This window comes from Lepus europaeus, chromosome 17 (genome assembly GCF_033115175.1).
Source record: "Lepus europaeus isolate LE1 chromosome 17, mLepTim1.pri, whole genome shotgun sequence".
In the NCBI taxonomy this organism is placed as follows: Eukaryota; Metazoa; Chordata; class Mammalia; order Lagomorpha; family Leporidae; genus Lepus; species Lepus europaeus.
In genome coordinates, this window is record NC_084843.1 from 59,998,993 (window position 1) to 60,020,263 (window position 21,271).

Here is a 21,271-nt window from a genome sequence, read left to right on the forward strand (position 1 = left end):
TCAATGTGGAATACTGGTGTCTTAACCATTAGGCTAAACGTCCAGCCATGTTGCTTTGAACACATTGTATGTGTACATGTCTGTGTAAGTGGAGCTGAGAAAATGCATTACCTCACATGATTCTCATCAGCTGTGGGCAGGTATTTCTGTGTTCAGTTTCATAGCTCACTGTGCCTGTGTTTTGCTTATCTGGGAGTGTAGAGGCACAGCCATCTTAGGTGTATTTACTTAGCTGCCTTTCGTGTTAAAAAGAAATATGCTGGCCTGTGAGGATTGCATGAGAAAAATAATCATAGTGAAACTGGAATATGGGGTGCCATATGATATCACTGTGTGCTTATTAATAAATTCCCAATATTAATAAGCCCATGTGGGTTCTTCCCTAATATCAGAGAAGAATTCTGAATACCGGCATAAATGAACGAGGCAGCATGGTACATTTTTTTTTTTTTTTTTAATTTGACAGCTGTAGACAGTGAGAGAGAAAGACAGAGAGAAATGTCTTCCTTCCGTTGGTTCACTCCTCAAATGACCACTATGGCCGGCGCTGTGCCCATCTGAAGTCAGGAGCCAGGTACTTCTTCCTGGTTTCCCATGCGGGTGCAGGGGCCCAAGCACTCGGGCCATCCTCACTGCCCTCCTGGGCCACAGCAGAGAGCTGGACTGGAAGAGGAGCAACCGGAACTAGAACCTGGTGCTCATATGGGTTGCCGGCACCGCAGATGGAGGATTAACCAAGTGAGCCACGGTGCTGGCCCCAAGCATGGTACATTTTTAAGCTTTTATTCAGTGAGAAAGATGCATAGGAGAGTGAGGGCTTTATCTAGGAAAGAGGTAAATAGTAAACTCCCCGAAGGCCATGCACCCTGGAAGCACAAGGTGGCCACAAGCCCCTACTGGCAAAAGCAAGGAAGGGATGGGCACACCTAGGTACCAAGCAAGGAAGGGGTGGGCACAATGTTTCCCAGGCTTTTAATTCACTTTCAAAGGGGAGTGGTTAATTAACATGATTGGCCAGTGGTTTCATATGTGTGGCCAGATAGGGGTAGGAGGGGCGTGGTGAAGGCGTGGTCTTCCAGCTCACTAACCTAATCAATTTTAGCATGTATGCCTGCCTACATCAATAGCAGTGTATTAATGATACGTCATCTAACTTTCTGAACTGAATGGACTCTAAGTTAGTATTTTTTTTTAATTAATTAATTTATTTAAAAAGGAAGAGAGAGGTCTCCCATCTGCTGGTTCGCTCCCCAAATGGCCACAATAGCCAGAGCTGGGCTGATCCAAAGGCAGGAGCCAGGAGCCTCTTCTGGGTCTCCCATGCAGGGGCCCAAGGAGTTGGACCTTCTTCTACTGCTTTCCCAGGCCATAATAGAGAGCTGGATGGGAAGTGGAGCAGCTGGGACTCAAACTGGCACCCATGCGGGATGCTAGTGCTGCTGGTGGCTTTCCCTGCTACACAACAGTGCCGGACCCCAAGTTAGTGATTTTTAATAACAGATTTCTTTTTATTGTAGAAACAGTGCATATTGACTGTAGGAAATTTAAACAATATGGATAAGCCGTAAGAACAAAAGTAAACCCTTGCCACTGGGGGATGCTACTTTTTGTATATCTATGTCTACAGCTGGATCAGGTTGAACCATATGAAATGCACATTTATAGATCAAAAGTTATCGAATGTTTTCAGAGTCATACAGTTTAACACAAAGACACACAGCACATTTTTATGTTGTACTTCCAAAATAAATTTTAGACATATACAAAAATGTCTTCCCTCCAGAGATCAGGGAAAACTTGGACAGATTGCCATTTTTTTTTTTCCGCCACCTTATTCAGGTTGTATTATGCTACATATCACTGAATAATCAAGCTATGCTTAGTATATTGATTAGAATAACCTTAAATCTGGACTGAATTTTGCTGATGTTTAAACTTTGAATTCCCTCCTGGGTGGAAGAGCACGTAATCCTGGAGCAAAGACCGGGAGCTGGGATGTGAGAACTGAAAGGCCCTGGAGTTTGGGTGGAGCTGTTATCTTTTCCTCACCTCTGCTGTATGAAAAATCAGCACAGAGCTGATAGCTTTCAAAAACAGGTTGCTGATTTGACCTGTGGCATTGTCCATAGTTTATCACCAGAATCGAATTTTACCTGGGGGGAGGAGGTGATAAATACTTGGCATTGTAATGCCTGCCTCACCCACTCACAGGTGGGGGTGGTGGTGGATGAATGTCATTTGCATGAAAGGAACTTGTAGAGAGCCGCACACTGTTGTTATAATGGCATTTCCTATATATTTTTTTTAATGGACAAAAATTGCGTTCCTTTGTACAACATGACATTTTGTAATATGTATACATTGCTAAGTCAAGCTGATCTAATGCATATGTTACCTCATGTCCATATTTTTCTGTGGTGGAAACACTTTCCTGCTCTGTTAGCAATTTGCCCATCTGGAAATTGTCATTACTTACTATGTCCACCATATTGTAAGGTAGATTTCTTGAGCTGATTCCTGCCATGTAACTGGAATTTTGTATCCTTTGACCAATACCTCCATAAGCCTCGCCTCCCTGCCCAGCTTCCAGTAACCACTGCTAGAAAACTCTAATTACTTTTCTTTCTGTGCCTCTGAGGACTTCTACTTTTTTTTTTAAAGATTTATTTATTTACTTGAAAGTCAGAGTTACACAGAGAGAGAAGGAGAAGCAGAGAGAGAGGTCTTCCATCTGCTAGTAAACTCCCCAGATGGCCGCAGTGGCCAGAGCTGAGCCAGTCCAAAGCCAGGAGCCAGGCCGGGTCTCCCATGTGGGGGCAGGAGCCCAAGGACTTGGGTCATCTTCTACTGCTTTACCAGGCCATAGCAGAGAGCTGGACTGGAAGTGGAGCAGCCGGGACTCGGACCAGCGCCCTTGTAGGATGCTGGCACTGCAGGCGGCGGCTTTACCTGTTACACCACAGTGTCAGCCCCAACTTCTGCTTTTGAGGTCATGACCACGTGATCTGTTCATTTTAAGTATCTCCATTTCTGATCCTGTGTCTTTTTCTTTTTGCCTTGTGCCTTTTTTTTCTCACAAGTTTCACAATCTCATTATATTCTTTTGTCCTCTTCCTAGTCACATTACTGGTTTGCTGAATTTTAGACTTCTTGTCTTCTTATTAATTAGTTTGTTTAACTTTGTCAGAAATGGTTTAGTAATAAGAAGCTTAACTATGCAAATTTAGAGTATACTTATTTGATGGCCTATGATAACAATTAAAATATATTTGGGAAGAGTTTGCAACATAGAGAATGCTTTATGAGAGAAGAGGATATAGTTGCTTTACATAAAATAAGATCTCAGCGGTGTATTACAATATGTAGGACATAGGACAGGAAGGAAATGCTTCAAGAGTTAGAGAAAAAAGTAACCACAAACACGTGATTTCAGTCCCTTTGTCTTACTGTTCAGTCTTCAGCTGATTCTGTCCCAGGCATTTACAGCAGTGCCTACAGGTGAGGCACTGTCGGGTGAGATGGAAAGACAGGGATGCATCCTAAGCAGAACCAACCAGCAAAGATGCAAGACATCTTTATGAAGACTTGAATTAAATCGCTGCTCGGTCACTGATCATCGGATCTTGGGACGTTTCAGTGCCGCCTTTTGTGTCACTCTTAATCAGTATGCGAGGTAATGCCTCCTGTGCTCACCTCGTGGGTGGTTAAAGTTATCATCAGCGCCGCCGGATGAGATACATTGCGTGTGAATGTGTTAAAAGGCAGGCCAGGCTATTTAGATGCAGTCTTTGTGATTGCTGTAACTGACAGGGTTAGAATTCTGTATTTGTCCTTTATGCTGCCAGACAGAACGGACCCTGATTGGTGTCCTTGGTGTTGAAAGGCTTCTTAGGTCCAGGCAGTGCTAATAGGTCTGGTGTTGGATGAGAGACTGGAGTGTTGATGCTAAAACAGATCTGGGTTGGTCACATGCTGGGCAGAGGGAAGAGAAATGTGAGGTTTCTGGACACCTTGCAGGGTCAGATACTCTGGGATATATACATCATTTGACCTTGGTGTTCTTGGGGAACATCTTGTAGATGACATGTGTGTATACCATGTAGTGTGTGTTACAAGGTTGTTTATTTGGCATGGTTTGTATAACAGACAAATATTAGAAACAACCCACATCCATTAGAAAGGGGCAACTTGAGTAAATTATGGTAAACTTGTATAATGGAACACTCCAGCTATAAAAATGAAGAAGCTCTCACCTTTAAGGTTGAAAAACAAGGTCTATTCTAGTACTAGAGTATGGTACCTTTTGGCTAAAATGGAGACTGGAATGTGTGCACATCAAGGAACTCTGGAAGCTCTAGAAGGGTATACTGAAGCTAAGGTAGTACTTACCTCCAGTGAGGGTGAGCTTCTCTGGGGATAGGTGCAAGAAAAAGAAACTCATCATTGTGTGTGCTTTTCTTCTGTAATACAAAACTTAAATATATTACTTATTCAAAAAATCAAATTGAAAAAGTCTTTATTTTGGAAGAACCTACCTTTGCTATCGGAAGGCAGGTGAGGTTGTGGGAGACACATTGCCTAGTAGGCCTTATCCACTTAATATTTGAATAATAAAGCGTTTGTTTCTTTTAGGCTTGTGGTCAAGATTTAAAAAAAAATGGTTTAAGCTCACCAGAAAGATGCCTATTATTGGCCGCAAGGTAAGTAGGATCTACCTGGATCTCTTCTCTTTCTGTTTATTTAACCTAGTATTTTGAAAGGTGAAGTGTAATTCTGTCCTCCAGCTCCAGGGGACATTTGGCCATGGTTGTGATGAGGTGAGTAGCAGAGTGATACTGGCATCTGGTGGACAGTGGCCAAGGAGGTACCAACCATCCTACACTGCTCACGGCAGCCCCCGTAACAGAGAGCTATCTGGGTGATAACCACAGAAAGGGCTATTGTTGTGGCAGAGTGGGTTAAGGCTCTGTGCCGTGCCAGCATCCCATGTGTTTGCTAGTTCAAGTCTCAGCTGCTCCACTTCCAATCCAACTCCCTGCTAATGCACCTGGGAAAGCAGTAGAAGATGGCGTAAGTGCCTCGGCCCCTGTACTCACCCAGACGGAGTTCCTGGCTCCTGGCTTCGTCTTGGCCCAGCCCATGCTGTTGTGGTCACTTGGGGAGTGAACCAGCAGATGGAAGATCTGTCTGACTCTCCCTTTCTCTGTCAGTCTGCCTTTCAGATGAATACATAAATCTTGAAAACACACACACACACTCCAAATGGCCCAAGTTGAAAATCCCAAACTTAACCCTTTCTCCAACATGTTTGACCAAAGGACAGAAGAAAAGTCTGTTAAGGAGGAAAAATTCAAAATTAGAGCATGTGACTTAAATGTTATCGTGCTTCAGAACAATACTTGACTGTGGTGAATTTAGATATTTATCTAGGAGTTGGGTGATTACATGGTTCAGGTCAGGGTTGACAAACTTTCCAGGGCTAGCTAGTAAACATTTGAGGCTCTGTGATGTCTGTTCTTACTGTATCTGTGACAGCTTCTCAACTCTATCCCTGTAAAGGAAAGCAGCAAAAGGAAGATAGGGTAAGGAATGAGCCTGGGGGCCGGCGCCATGGCTCACTTGGTTAATCCTCTGCCTGCAGTGCCGGCATCCCACATGAGTGCCAGGTTCTAGTGCCAGTTGCTCCTCTTCCAGTCCAGCTCTCTGCTGTGGTCCAGGAAGCACTTGGGCCATCCTCCACTGCCTTCCCGGGCCACAGCAGAGAGCTGGACTGGAAGAGGAGCAACTGGGACAGAATATGGCACCCCAACTGGGACTAGAACCCGGGGTGCTGGCGCTGCAGGCGGAGGATTAGCCAAGTGAGCCGCGGCACCAGCCAAGAAGAGCTCTTTCTCTGTCTTTCCCCCTCTGTCACTCTGCCTTTCAAATAAGTAAATCTTAAAAAATAAAAAGATAAACAGGGAAACAGGGCAGGCTGCTTGCAAGCTCTGAAGAAGGCAGGTGAGGCCTTGGTGTCTGCCTCTTCCCCAGTGCCCTGTCTTGCCCCTCAGCTTTCCTTTACTCTTTTTTTTTTTTTAATTAAAGGTTTATTTATTTATTTGAAAGGCAGAGTTAGAGAGAGAGAGATCTTTCATCTGTTGGTTTACTTCCTAGATGGCTGCAAAAGCCAGAGCTGGGCCGATCTGAAGCCAGGCGCTTCATCTGGGTTTCCCATGTGAGTACAGGAGCCCAAGCACTAGGACCATCTTCGGATGCTCTCCTAGGCAGTTGTGCAGAGAGCTGGATCAGAAGTGGAGCAGCCAGGACACGAACTGGCACCCATATGGGATGCTGGCACTGCAGGCAGTGGCTTTACCTGCTGTGTCACAGCACCAGCCCTTCTTTTGCTCTTTCCCACCCTTACCTACCTTCAAGTTTCATTTCACTTCTGACTTTTAATTTCCCTTCCTTTTTCCTGACAAAACCAGAAAAGATGGCAAGTATCTTTAGCCTTTGGCCTGAATCCATTCAGGTAACTGCTTACTGTCCTAGAAATCTGTTTTCAGGTTCATTTCCTCTTGTGGAAGTGGTAACAAGGGTGCTGAGGGCAGTGAGGCTTCTGCTTGCTCCCTAAATCATATTGAACCTTCAGTTCAATCTGCTGTAGTCTAGAGTAAGGGATGGAGCAGGGAGGAGAGTGCAGGGGATGGACTGAGTCACGGGACAGTGGGATTTCCTTCCACACCTACGTTTCTTCTGTCCTTTCCTTTCTCATTTTTCTATTTCAATTTCTAGATTTTGAGAGAAAAAAATACTAGGATTCTAGAACCTGTTCTTAAATTTAGAAGAAATAACAGAATTGGAAGATCCTTAGTGACTGTCCGATCACCCCTCATTTTTCAGTAGCAGATTCTGAGACTTAGGGATGGTGTTGTTTCATGTGTGTGTGGGCAGGTGCACCTGCCTGTATCCTTCTCTCACTCACACTCTGCACTCAGCACGTGTTCACTGAGTACCAGCTGAGCCTCAGATGCTTTGCTAGATGCGAGCTAGACCAAACCCTTCCTTTCATAGAACTTACATTTTAGTATGAAAGACAAGCCCATAAGAATTGCATTTTAGAATGAATGCTATGAAGAAAGTAAAATTGAGTAGTGCAGCTGAGGCTCTGAGGCAAGGATTGGGAGTGTTTTCTCACAGTCACATGGCATTGTGACTTTATTGGTGTTCTATGGGAACAGCATTGTCTATACATGGAAGCTCGGCTCTCACAGTTTGTTTCTGGTGCATGGTCACCATTTATGCTGTATAGTTTTTTATTTACAACTTTAAAAATACCTCCATGTGCTCTTGGCATGCACTGGCATTACTTGGGATTGTGGTCCTGTTACCTGCCAACCTTGCCTGTTTGACTCCTGCAGATGTCACATAAGTGGCTTCATGGGGGCGGCTGGGAACAGGGAGTGTACAGATCTAAGAAGATCCTCTTGTGCTCTCACCTGTGGCTAGAGCTGAGAAAAATCTGTATTAGAGATCTGAAGCATCCCATGTTAACAGATATGAGAGGGTACTTCAAAAAAGTTTGTAGAAAATTTGAGTTAATCGTAAGTTTAATTTTATGCAAAGAAAATTGGCAATCTGTGCATAGTTTTTTCATAATGGTCATTTTCCACATACTTTCGGAAGATCTGTTGTATTGTTGAAACTAGTACTGTGGCGTGAATTGTGACATGTAGCCTCTCTACCGAAAAGTCTCTGCCCAGGAATAGCCGCCCTGCCACTCTGCCTCCCTACTTTGATCTGGTCTTCTTCCCCACTTTTTATTGCATGGATTTTGCTTTCTGTATCTCCTGCTAACAATAAGCTTCATGCGAACAGAGGTTTCTTTTCACCGTGTTGTTTTATTCACTCTGTATACCTATCCTAAGGTCGCTGTTCAGCATGCACTTGTTAAGCAGGTTGAATGAGTGAAGGAGTGAAAGACAGTGACTCAGAAGCTGAGGCTGGGATCCTGGGAAAGCAGTAACCACAGCTGATAAATTACGTTACTAAAAGGACCTTAGTTTCTTCTAGCATTTCACGGTCAGGCAGTACAAGCTGTCCATAGCACCCTAAGGAGCTAGAATGCAGACTTGCTGGCCATTCTTAATCCTTGTGCCTGTGTACAGAGAGTCATGTGAGCCTTCCAAATTCCTGGTATGCTCTGTGCATGTCTGTGGAAGGAACTCATCACTTACACAGGGACCACAACCTTTTTTACTACATCTTGGCTAGTTTTCCTAACTACTATTCGTGACTGCACCTTTTTTGCTGTCTCACATACATACTGTATCTGCTGCCAAGGCAGGAATGAGGTCCAAACACTGCCCTCAGAGAAGTGCTGAGCTCAGCAAATGCAAACCAGATCTAGCAGTGGTGATGTCAACAGGGCAGAGAAAAGAGGTGTGGGGAAATTTAGTGCATCTTTGACCTTTAGGGAGAAGGTTAACCTTCCAAACTTCTGGGAGACGGTTGTATATGCCAGAAAACAGCTGAATGGTGGAAATATCATTGGATCTTTGAAAAGAACCTTATTTATGTATTCTCATTTTGTTTGAAAGAGAGACAGAGAAGACCTTCTGTCTGCTCATTCAGTATGCCAATACCCACAGCAGCCAGGGCTAGGCCAAGCCAAAGCCAGGAGTCCAGAACTTCATCCAGGTTCTTAAGTAGGTGGCAGGAACGCAAGTACCTAAGCCGTCATCTGCTTCTTCCCAGGGTACACATTAGCAGTAAACTGGATAGGAAGTGCAGTAGCCAAGATTGGGACTCCAGTCAGCACTCTGGTATAGGATGCGGTGTCCCAAGCTGTGACTTAACTACTGCACCCAACACCTGCCCCATACCACATGTTTTTAAGAAGAAACCTGCGATCCTAGTTCAGTTGACTGGACATTATAACTGCTTGTTCTGTTCTTTGTACTGCACTTTTTGCTAACTTTGTCTTTCTTTCCTTTGGAGATTGAAGACAAGTTGAACCAGACCAAGGATGATATTAGCAAGCACTTGTCCTTCCTGAAAGTGGACAAGGAGTATGTGAAAGCCTTGCCCTCCCAGGGTCTGAGCTCATCTGCAGTTCTGGAGAAACTCAAGGAGTACAGCTCTATGGGTACGTGCTCAGCCTGCACAGGGTCTGCTTCCATAAAATGGCTAGTTTGGGGGTCATTTACTGTTTGAACATTATTAACTCATCCCTGCTACTTCCAGCATATGGTCAGGAGGGCCCACTCTCTCAGGCTGAATTTAATATTTTTAAAAATTATGTGAGATTAATCTTTTATCTACAAGGCAAGCGAATACTAGACAGTGGAACTTGGTTCTGTTTTCTCTTACAAGCATGAATAAAATGTGTATTTGTGTTTTAAAAAAGAATCCATGTGTTTTAAAAAAGAATCCATTGTGAAATCAGTGTAAAGGCACCAAAGGAAAAGTCACTGTATTTCCATAATCAAAAGGTAAACACAGGTGTTAGGTTTATATCTGTCCGTATGCACAGGTGTAGAGACAGTTCTCTCTGTATATATATCTCAGAATGTTGGAGTACAGTGTGTGAGTGTGGGTACACATGTCTGTGATCGTGGTGGGAGAGATAGATTGACCAGGTAGCTTAGTGTTACGAGTGTAGCCTGTAGAAGCAGTCTGGAGTCATGTCCTGGTTTTGCCACTTAAAGGATGGCTTTGGGGGAGTTACTCAAATTCTGAATGCCACAGTTTCTGTGTGTCTACAGTCTCTACTTACCTGAAAGGATGGTTGAGATTAAATGAGATCTTAAGTGTAAATGGTGGATAGAGCATGTCATATTGTAAGTGCTTAATAAATGTTAACTATTGTTGCTGCTGTTACTAACACAAACACATGCGTATTTATTACAGGTTGAAGTCATAGTTTTAGAAATAAGCTTTTTAGTTTGGTAGTATTTTAGATTTATAGAAAAGTAGAGGGGCCGGTGCTGTGGCGTAGCAGGTTAAGCTGCTGTCTACAGTGCTGGCATCCTATATGGGTCCGGTCGAGTCCCAACTGCTCCAATTCTTATCCAACTCCCTGCTAATGTGCCTAGGAAAGCAGCAGAAGATGGCCCAAGTCCTTGGACCCCTGTACCCACGTAGGAGACCTGGATGAAGGTCCTGGCTCCTGGCTTTAGCCTGGCCGTTGTGGCCATTTGGGGAGTGAACCTGTGGATGGAAGATCTCTGTCTGTGTCTCCCTTTCATTCAGGAATTCTGACTTTCAAATAAATAAGTAAATTGTTAGAAGAAAAAAGGAAAGTAGAATGATGACAGAGATTTCTCATATGCTACTCACCCAACTTCATCTGATAATAATATTCTGTATAACCGTGGTACATTTGTCAAAATTGAAGAATTAACATTGGCACACTATTAGCAACTAAACTATAAATTCTATTTTATTTCATCAGTTTTTATACTCATGTCATTTTCATTATTCCAGGATCTAATCGAGGATACCATGTTGCATTTTAGCAAATACCTTGTAAAATTTCTAATTGATGTGTATTGAGTTTTTTGCCATTAGGTGGCACAAAAGTAGACACAGTTTAGGAAATAGAATACATAAAACAAGATTAGTACCCTGAGACCTGTCTTAAATATTTCTGTGATTTTGAGGGCTGCTGTTTGCTGCCACCCGATTTCCTTCCCTTCAGTTTTTAAGTCACTGTCCCCGGCACCAGTGAAAGAACAGGAAATGAAACCTTGTGTACTATTTTTGAAAGGCTGGTGACTGCGGGTCCAAAGACAAGCATGGTACCTATCAGCATCTTCTAAAGAAAGTGCAAATCAGACTGGCAGCTAACCGGAGCTTGGCAGGTTGCTGTGAGCATGAGGAATTTGTCCAAATGCTCACTACTCAACCTTCTGCTCTCGTTAGCCTGCAGATCGTTGGTGGTAGAGCTCATGGGTGTGTGCAGTTTCTAGCTGGTGTGTTTCTGTGATTGCTTTCTCACTAACCACTTTCAGTAGGGCATAGCCGTGCTATAGCCAGAAGACTGAGACACCTGTATCAACAGGTTGTTGGGCTGTGTAGAATGTCTCTCCGGGTGCACCTCATACAGGAAGTGAAAAACCTGATTTTGTATTCTGGTCAGGGACTTGACTGTTGCAATCTTGAAGGACACAACATAAGCTGCTGGAAGCAAGCTGTTTTGTGGGGCCCCTGAAACTAGGGTGCCTGTGATTCATTCCTGCTCTGGTTTGTTTTGTTCTTTTCTACTGACTACTTGTCGCTGTTTCCACACTTTCCTGTGACGGGCTAGGATGGGAGAGGAGGAGGAAGCTATTGCAGAAAAGGCCGCTGTGAAGCTCTGCTGAGAACAGGAAGTGGCGGCAGACAAAGGACAGTTTTCCTGCTGTTAGAAGGCAGTTGAGGATATGCAGTGCTATCTTTATTGGCCTCCATGCTGTTTATTCCTTTCCCACATTGTTGTTGACACTAATTGATGGTCTCTTATCTTGCTATAGGTGCTGTTAATATCTTCACACAGTTGTCCATACTAATGGATGAGCTTTCTTTCCTCTTATGTGACTGTGATAGCTGTTGATTGACATTCTTTCTTTCTTGATTTACTGTGAGAATGCCACTGGGTTTCAACTGGTGGTTTTTTTTCTTTCTTTTGTACCCAGAGGGGTGTCTTCCTGATTCTGCTTTTTTTTTTTTTTTTTTGACAGGCAGAGTTAGAGAGAGAGAGAGACAGAGAGAAAGGTCTTCCTTTTTCTGTTGGTTCACCCCCCAAGTGGCCGCTACGGCCAGCATGTTGCGGTGCGCTGATCCGAAGCCAGGAGCCAGGTGCTTCCTCCTGGTCTCCCATGCGGGTGCAGGGCCCAAGGACCTGGGCCATCCTCCACCGCACTCCCGGGCCACAGCAGAGAGCTGGACTGGAAGAGGAGCAACCAGGACAGAATCTGGCGTCCCAACCAGGACTAGAACCTGGGGTGCTGGTGCCGCAGGTGGAGGATTAGCCTAGTGAGCCGCGGCACCAGCCCCTGATTCTGCTTTGCTAGTACCTGCCTTCCCGGTGATCCCTGCTTACTCACCCGTGCCCTCACCTTTCTCTGCAGATGTCTTTTGGCAAGAAGGGAAGGCCTCTGGAGCAGTGTACAGTGGCGAGGAGAAGCTCACTGAGCTGCTCATCAAGGTGAGCGGCAGGGGCTGGAGGGCAGCGCAGATGCCCTGTGCTGGTTTGTGTGACCTTGACCTTCCTCTATACTTCTGCAGTTTAAAAAGTGACATATGGAAAATGTATTGTTACAACAAAACCATAGAAACAGAAAGTGTCTGCCCAAACATATGCAGGTGTGTGTAATGCTGTCAAAGACACTTTTGGTCTGTAAGGAGTAACATTACGTGTGTCCAGGCTTCATAGGTGTCACTTGGGAAGGCGGCCCTATCGTTTGAGGATTTTAATGGTAGGATACTTAGTGATTGATAAGAGACAAGGTGGGGACACGCAGTTATAATTTCCTCCAGTCACATGACCTGAGATAGTGCAGTTGTCTCACATATCAGGTAATTACCATTCTTTGTCAACTTTAGAATTATCTTTAGTTTCTTTCATTTCTGATCAGACTTAGCTTTGAAGCTCTACTTCATCACCCACAATTGAGGTTGGACTGATGAGCTCTAAAGCCTTTGTTTCACTATCATTGTTATGACGCTGTGCTCACACCTTGTTAAGTATTGCACATTTTTACTTAGCGATAGCTTGGTATAATGGTCTTGTGTCTGTACTTAAAGTCTTCCAGTTGCTTCCTGTTATGCAGGGGATGAAACCAAGTTCTGTGTAGCAGAGAATACAAGGCCTTCGGGAGCCAGATCCCGCCTGTTGTATTAACCACTGCTTTTATTTGCCACATAAACATTAATCCTGTCGTATTTCTTTACTCAATACTCCACTCATGTTGTTCTCCCACATGTCCCAAGTGAAGAACCCCTGCTCTCAAGGTTCCACTCGACAGATACCCCCAGAACACTCAGGGAGTTAGTCCCTCTTCAAGACCCTTTGCACTGTGCACGTGAAGCTGGTATTGCACTCATTTACTAGAGCTGCCTGGTGCTGGACACACACTAGGAAGGGCTTTGCATGCATTACGTGTGATTTCATTATTGTTCAAGCCCTACTAGGTGGAGACCATAATTTCCCCTCTTGGTGGATGAGGAAACTGAACCTCAGACAGTTATTTGACCCACACAACTAAAAGTCCTAGGCAAAGCTGTGACTTCAAACTGGTCTGGTTAGTGTTATAGCCTGTGCCTTTCACTGCATTTGTACTTGCCTGTGCCACATTGTCAAATTGTTTATTTATTTGAGCATCTGTCTCCTCTGCTGTATGTTGATTTTTTTGGTTGGGGAACATCTGACCTTTTTCTAGTTCCCAGCATTGTGTTGATACCTAGAAAGTTTGGTTCAGTGCGTGATTCTGTGTCCGACCCAGTGTAGTCCGCCCTCACATCTGCTTGCGTTTCTTTGCAGGCTTACGGAGACTTTGCATGGAGTAACTCACTACATCCAGATATCTTCCCAGGATTGCGTAAGATAGAAGCTGAGATTGTGAGAATGGCTTGTTCCCTCTTCAATGGGGGACCGGATTCCTGTGGGTGTGTAAGTATGTGCAAGCAACATGCAATAATCTTTTTTTAGCTTAAAATAGAAGTGTATTTAAAATATTTTAGTACAAGGTTATGATTATTGTAGAAAGATCAGATTAAGTGCAGTTTTAAAATGTTACTTGTAATTTTGTAATTCAGAAAGTATCAACATTTTGGTATGTATTTTTCTAGATATTTTATCTCTTTACCTTTTTATTTAAAAATTTTTTAATCTACATAAAATTGCTGTGATAGTTTAAAAACCACCCTAGGCTCATCAAATATAAATATTTTACCTCATCTACTCTCTACTTTCTTCCTTTCTCCCCTGCCTACCCACACACTACCTACCAGCTACTTATCTGTATATAGTTTTTTGAATTACCTAGCAGTCTTTTTTGCTAAACTATTATACTTGAGCTGGAAGTTTATTATTTTGCTGTAAACCAGACTTCATTTAGTTGGCATCAGGAATGAGAAAGAGAGTGTAACTGTATTTAAGGACACATAGGAGGATTCCTTGTTTCTTCTGTTTTTTCAAATATATCATTATTTGTTTTCCTGAATTGTGGTGGACAAACTTCTGTTTGAGTTTGTCACTGCGAACTGACATTGCCTTCTCTAGGGAAAAAAACCAAACCTTAGCTTGTATAGTGTAACTGTATTTAACTCAGTGTGCTGTGGTGGCGACCCGGAGGTGCTAGTTCTCTCACACATGTTTACAATCCAATATTTATTTTGAAGGCACAGTTAGAAAGAGATGGAGAGATGGGGTTGGGGAGATCAGTGTCCCATCTGCTGGTCCATTCCCCAAATGGCCACAATGACCAGTGCTGGGCCAGGCCAAAGCCTGGAGCCAGGAGCTTCATCTGGATCTCCTACATGGGTGGCAAGTGGCCCAGGTACTTGGACCGTCAGTCTCCATCTTTGACCAGGCAGGAGCATCTTCACTGTGGCTCCCGGGTCCTTCTGTGTGACCCAGGTCAGCTTTGGAAGCCTTCTTTGGGCAGAATATTCCAGATTCACCAGATATATTTCCTGCTCCTGACACAGTGTCTGCTGTTTGTCCATGGAGCCCAAGTTCCATTTAAACTATGTAAATCACAAGAGTAGTTCAAAAGGTTTGTGGAAAATGGAACTATAAGAAAAATTTATTTTGATACAGAAAAATTTGATGCAGAAAAATGTGTGTAATGGGAAAGCAGCATGATGGAGATACGGGTACCTATTATTGTTTTAAACTGTATGACCCACACATTTTCTTGGGAACTTATAGGGATTCTTTGAGGCCTCATTTGAAGTTAAATTCTTTTAGAGGAGATTTTTGAAGACTTTTACCAGTCACTAGAGTTCTCTTGGACCCAGTTTGTGTCAATCAGTTTGTCATTTTGTAACATCCAGGTGGTGTAGACCAGACCACAAATCCACCTAAAGGCCGTCATCTTTCACACCCTTGATAGAGTCTTATTCTTCTTTACCTGAATGTCAGGGTTGAGAACAGCAGTTTTTCTTGTTATCCTTTTTGGTGCAAGTTGAGTTTATTTCTAGTACTCCAAGGAGGGTGGATTTTTTCAGTGATTTCTTCCCTGTTAGACTTAATACCTTGAGCAGGCCCTAAATTTATCATTGATCTCTATTCTGTTCCTTTGTGAGCACAGGAGTTTGAGGTCTCCTGGGGTTGGCACCATCCTCAGGGGGAAAGCTAGCTTTGATAATCACTTATCAAGCAGGATTATAGACATTGCTTTGTTTGGGGATTTAGTATATTCCTTAGTTCATGGAAAAAATATTTTTAAAGTATTTATTTGTGAGGCAGAGAGAGCTCTCTCCATTTTCTAATTCAGTTCTCAAACACCTGCAATGGCCAGGGCTGGCCCAGGCCAAAGCCAGGACCTGGGAACTCAGTCTAGGTCTCCCGTGGGGGTGGCAGGGACCCAGCTACTTGAGCCATCCTGTGCTACCCTCTAGGATGTACACCACCAGGAAGCTGGAAATGGGAGCAGAGCTGAGACTTAGACCAGGAACTTGATATGGGACATGGACATCCAACTGGCATCTTTTAAGATTAATTTATTTACTTTAAAAGGCAGAGTTACAGAGAGAGAGGGAGAGACAGAGAGAGATCTTCCATCTGCTGGTTCATTCCCCAAATGGCTGCAATGACCAGGGCTGGGCCAAGCCGAACCCAGGAGCCAGGAGCGTCATCTGGGTCTCCCATGTGGGTGCAGGGGCCTGAGGACTTGGGCCATTTTCTGCTTTCCCAGGTGCTGGATTGGAAGTGAAGTGGAGAAGCTGGCACTTGAACTGCCGGCATTGCAGATCATGGCTTAACCCACTGCACCATGGTGCTGGTCCCCCAGCTGGCATCTTAGCTGCCAAGCACCAGTCCCTTAAAAAATTATTTGAAAAAATGTTTTACCAAACTTTTTAGTTGCTCAAGAAATATAACCTATATTGCTGGAGATAGAAGTTCCATAATTGCTTTTCCCGACCAAAGACCTTTGTAGATATGAAAACCCTCTTCACCCTGAATCATCTCTCCCCACGTCTTTCCTGTTACTCAGCTGCTCGTATGAGTTCACAGGTTTCCAGTCATCCTGGTCCTTCTGTGACAAATGCCTTGGGGCTGTCTCTGGTTGGCCAGGTGTACTCAGTTCTCCCAGTGGGGAATGGATTGATCTTTCAGTCTTTTTAAAATCTGCGTTCACTAAATGTATCTCAGACCTTTTCTAAGTATTTTTCTCCTTAACTGTTTATTCTGTTTCTAGTGTACTTACTGGTTCTGTATTGGTACATATGCTACTTTGTTGTTGTAGGTTGTATTCTCATTCTGTTGGTTTACTCTCCAGTCTTTTGAACTCTGGTTTCTTATGAATTCATGTTCTTATGACATTGTCCTAGAGTGGGAGCACTTCGTTCCCTAGCTTGTTTCCTTCAAGTTGGGCTTTAATTTTGCATGTTACCTAGCACTGCCTCCCCTTCAGTATGCTTCGTCTTAGCTCATCCCGCGGTGGCCCTCTCCAGGTGTCCCATTTGTTCTGATGCACGGTAAGTGGTTTGGGGCAGGATTCCGCTAAGTGCTACGTCTGCCTGACGATCTCTGGGCCTGGTGTGAGCCTCTGTGGGAACCTAGCAGGATTAGAGTACACTGCCCAGTTTGAAGAACCAATACCCTGTGACCACTGATTATGTCTTAGTTCATCCTGTATCCCTGAGGTCTTCATTCTGGATGTCAGTGCAGTTCTCGCTCCCCATTTTGTTCTATCCTACCTAGCAGCCTTGTCACCATTCACCAAGCAGAAGAGGAAGAACATAAGTGAGCGGCCCCTGGCTCCTCTGAGGTTTTGCAGGGTGTCAGAATCCCTGACTCCTCTGAGGGTTGCGGGGTATCAGTGAGAATCCCTGGCTCTGAAGGTTTGCAGGGTGTCAGTGAGAATCCTCGGGAATTTGTTGACTCTCCGGCCTGACGATGACCTCTGTGTTGCTGTACCTCTGTGCTCCTTGGGCATTAATGTTTCTCTTTGTTTGTTTGCTTGCCAGTGTTTGTTTATTGTATCAGATTATTTCTCTTTCCTTATTTGGTTGTCAATATTGCAGGTTTCAACTTTTTTCCCCCCTCAGTATTTCAGATACTGAGGGAGAGAAAAATCCATGAAGGAATTTCTACCTTCCATCTTGATCCAGAAGAAGCCCAGCCCTGTGGGGGTTTTGCATGGCTGCAGTTAAACCTTGTCTCTCTCCTTGTGATCTTTAGTGGGTACTGGAGAAGGGACGAGTCTGAGACCCAGTCATTTCAGATAGTTGCTTGTCGACTCTGCTGTTATTTGAGTCTGTCTCTCTTTAGTATCCCTGCCCCTCTTTGGTGAAATAAGAGTTCAGTGTGCAGAGGTGGGAAGCCAGGAGACAGTTCTAACCAGCTGGGCAGTCTTTACACTGTCCGCGGGGTGAGCATCTTAAGCTCCTCTCATTCTTGGTTCTTAAGCCTTGTTTCTTTTAGCTCCTTCCTCAGTCACCATGATGATTTCATATGCTAAAACACACCAGGTTGCCATGGAAACCCTCTTGGCATGTGCCATCAGGTCTCAACAGCCTCTGAAAGGAAGTTTGCCAAGTAGGTCATGTGCTGCTTTTGTTTTCTGAACTACATACGTTAGTGTTTTAATACCCTCTGAAGAAAGTTGAAAATAACAAGTAGCTACTGAAGCCACTGTTTTCTCACCTCAGTAAGTTTCTTTTTTTTTTTTTTTTTTGCACATGGGGATGGGGTGAAGAGAGGATTGGGAATGTAGAATTAGGTATTTTTGCTTTTATAGTTGAAGATCCACTGGAATTCACCTTTTGACTTGACTGGTTTTGGACCTAATAACGGGTTGTGCGAAGTGGGTGACCTGGGATTTAGGGGAGTTTTGCTGGGAGGTTGATGCGCAGTGCTGCCCCAGCCTTCTGCACAGCTGGCTTGTCTCCTCATGTGATCTCTGGGGTTTTACCCTGAACCAGAGGACACACTGCTGACTTGAGAGCTGACCTCAGCTGTGAGTGCTCTGTCTTCTCTAGGACAGAAAGCAGGGGCCAGCAGTGAGTGCCCCATGCCCAGGTCTAGTGTGTGGTTTGTGGGTGATGGCCACATGTTTCATGAAGACTCCTGGAGTCCAGAAATGACTTAACTTTTTTGAGCTGATCTTCCATATAACTTCTGATGACTGCGATTTTGTGTCTAGTGATGTTTTTTCAATAATCCTTTCTGATTCCATTTCATAGTAAGCTCTACATAATACTAAACCTAGAAAGTTTTGTTTATCATCAAGTGAATCACTTTGTCTCTGAAGGACTCGTTTTTCTCAACTGTAAAGTGAAAAAGTTACCTGAGAGTGTGACTCTTCAGAGGTGGTAAGCTGTCGGTTCAGGGATCGTTTTGTTTTTTTTAAGATTTATTTATTTATTTGAAAGAGTTACACAGAGAGGAGAGGTAGAGAGAGAGAGGCCTTCTATCCACTGGTTCACTCTCCAATTGGCCTCAATAGCTGGAGCTGAGCTGATCTGAAGCCAGGAGCCAGGAGCTGCTTCCAGGTCTCTCATGTGGGCGCAGGGGCCCAAGGACTTGGGCCATGTTCTACTGATCTCCCAGGCCATAGCAGAGAGCTGGATTGGAAGTGGAGCAGCCAGGACTTGAACCAGTGCCCAGATGGGATGCCGGCACTGCAGGAAGCTGCCTTACCTGCTATGCCACAGTGATGGCCCCAGTTTTTTGTTTTGAAAGCACTCATTCTCGGTTATTATGGGAAGACAGCCGGTGGCTCTGATGTGCCTGGTTGATCACAGTTTACTGAGAGTCAAGTCTGGCATCAAGAACTGTCGATGGAGGCTGGGTCTGTTAGGTGTCAGCTCCCAGCCCAGGTCTGGAATATCACAAACAGATATCCACCTTGATGAGTTTGTAGTCAGTGAGGAACACACTCTGCATCTTTTGTTTGGACTCGTCTGTCAGAGAGGCAAGGCCTAGCTTTAGGGAATTGTTTCACTTCATTTAAAGACTGTAGGATTTTTGTTTTGATTTCAGATAAGTAAGACAACAGACTTCTAAGTAGAAACTTCTGTTTTTCTGGCATTCAAATTTGTCAAAACTGCAAGTTCACTTCAGAAAGTCTGAAAGTCTTCTTGATCTTGTAATATATTGCATAACTTACTAAAATTGTAACTTCACAGTTTCACATGATGCTTCAACAAGCTTTAAGAAATTAAGATTAAAATCAGTAATCCAGATGTTTTTGAGTGGCTTGTGCTATCCTGTCTGAAAATGGGAGAATTAACATGGAGATGTGAGTGGGCTGTCAGGAGGTGGAGCTGGGCAGGTGTGCCTTTGTGCAGACAGTGCAGACAGTGCAGAGCGTCTGCGCATTCTTAGTAGTTTTTCTTTCTTCTCCTGAGCCAGGATCGGACTTAGCCAACAAAGCCAAATTTTCCTCCTGGAAGAAGTAGCAACATCTGCCCTGCAGCATGACCCAAGTCCTCATCTGTTTCTGCATCCAACCTTGTCAAGGTCAGGGCAGGAAGTGCATGCTTGTATCTGTCCCTAAGTAGCCCTACAGATGGCATCTCTTCTTCATTATAGGTGACCTCAGGGGGCACAGAAAGCATACTGATGGCCTGCAAAGCTTATCGGGACCTGGCTCTAGAGAAGGGGATCAAAACTCCAGAGATGTATGTATGCCTGGCTCTTCTCCCCCACTCTGGGTTTGCCTCTTTGGAGCATTGCTGTGTGAAACTGAGCCTCATCGTCTCTCTTCCCTTTCCTTCTCCTCCTCTGGCAATCCCAGTTCTCTCTTCTCCTGTCCTGGCCCCTCTGGCCTCGTGCAGCACGGTTCTGGAGGGGTCGGCCAGTTATTCTTCAAGATTGTTCCCAGCTGCACAGCGTTTATCCCTGGCATATACTCCAAGCCGGAGTGACATCATTTTCCCAAAAGTGGCAGAGTTAGAACGCTCTTTGAATCCTGTGATATTGTCAGTTCTGCAGCCTAAGGAAAGCTCTGCCTGTCTCAGTTCAATGAGCATTCCTTCCATAGTACAGGCTCCACAGGGAGCTTACAGGTGCCCCGGCAAGTTGTATTCTAAACACTTCTTCTGTGCAGAACTTTCAGCAGTCTTCCTGAGGTTTACCCACTTGGTCACCTGTGGGCATATTTTGGTGTTTGGTGACATGTTCTCCAGACCCTCTCATGTGCAGTGTGCTTACACTGTGTGTTTGGGTTAGTGCTTTTCCCACAAGTGGCAGTGACGGAGGGGTTTGGCCCGTAGTCCCGTGCTACAGTTCATACTTGGCCTAGGAGAGGAACTCGGTTCTCCAGTCTCTCTGCGTCTTGGGTCTTGGTGCTTGTTCGGTGGTAATGGAGATGAGCTGTTTTCCCCTAAAGGGAACAGACTCATGACAGGAGTGGAGTAACAGATACATCTGGAAGCACACATTTCCTCCCAACTCTGTTTGCTCTTCAAATACTACTTACAAGTGGTATAGGAGAAATGAGGACTGGAGTTTCTTGTGGTTCTATGGTCTCACCGAGGGGACAGCTGCTGTGATGCTTGGCTGCCGCGGTGACATTCCTGTCCAGCAGCCTTGCGTCTGCCTTGGCGTGTGTTCTGTCAGGACGCTCGCCTCTCACTGAGGTGCCTGTCTCTCAACAGCCGACTGTTAGGACCCTTACCTTGTGCTGCTGTCATCCAGGTGCTCTGTCCTAGAATTTTCCTCCCATCAGCCCTCATTTGTGCTGTGGATCCATTGGTGTGGAAATACTCCCCTTTAAAAAAAAAGATTCATTTATTTACTTATTTATGTACTTCACAGAGCGGGAGAGACAGAGAAATCTTCCATTTGCTGGTCTACTCCCCAAATGGCAACAACAGCCAGGTTTGGGACAGACTGAAGCCAGGAGCCAGGAACCCCATCTTGGTCTCCCAGGTGGATGGCAGGGGTCCGAGTATTTGGGCCATTTTCTGCTGCTTTCCCAGGCATATTAGCAGGGAGCTGGAGCCAGGATTGGAACTGGCACTCTGCTAGAGGATGCAGGTGTCATAAGTGGTGGCTTAACTCTCTGTATCACATTGCCAGCCCCTGAAAATACTTCTGAGTTCTCTTTTTTGCTAAAATGATTTCCTAACT

The 21,271-nt window shown here is 44.5% G+C and overlaps 1 protein-coding gene across 1 annotated transcript in view; it reads left to right on the plus strand.

The window, feature by feature from the left end:
* SGPL1 (sphingosine-1-phosphate lyase 1) overlaps positions 1–21,271 on the plus strand; it is a 48,487-nt gene that overhangs the window by 20,938 nt on the left and 6,278 nt on the right. Inside the window, exons 4-8 of the mRNA XM_062215386.1 lie at positions 4,633–4,700; positions 8,980–9,127; positions 12,093–12,169; positions 13,505–13,633; positions 19,730–19,818. Of these exons, the coding sequence (XP_062071370.1) occupies positions 4,633–4,700; positions 8,980–9,127; positions 12,093–12,169; positions 13,505–13,633; positions 19,730–19,818 (511 nt within the window). The remainder of the gene's footprint in view (positions 1–4,632; positions 4,701–8,979; positions 9,128–12,092; positions 12,170–13,504; positions 13,634–19,729; positions 19,819–21,271) is intronic.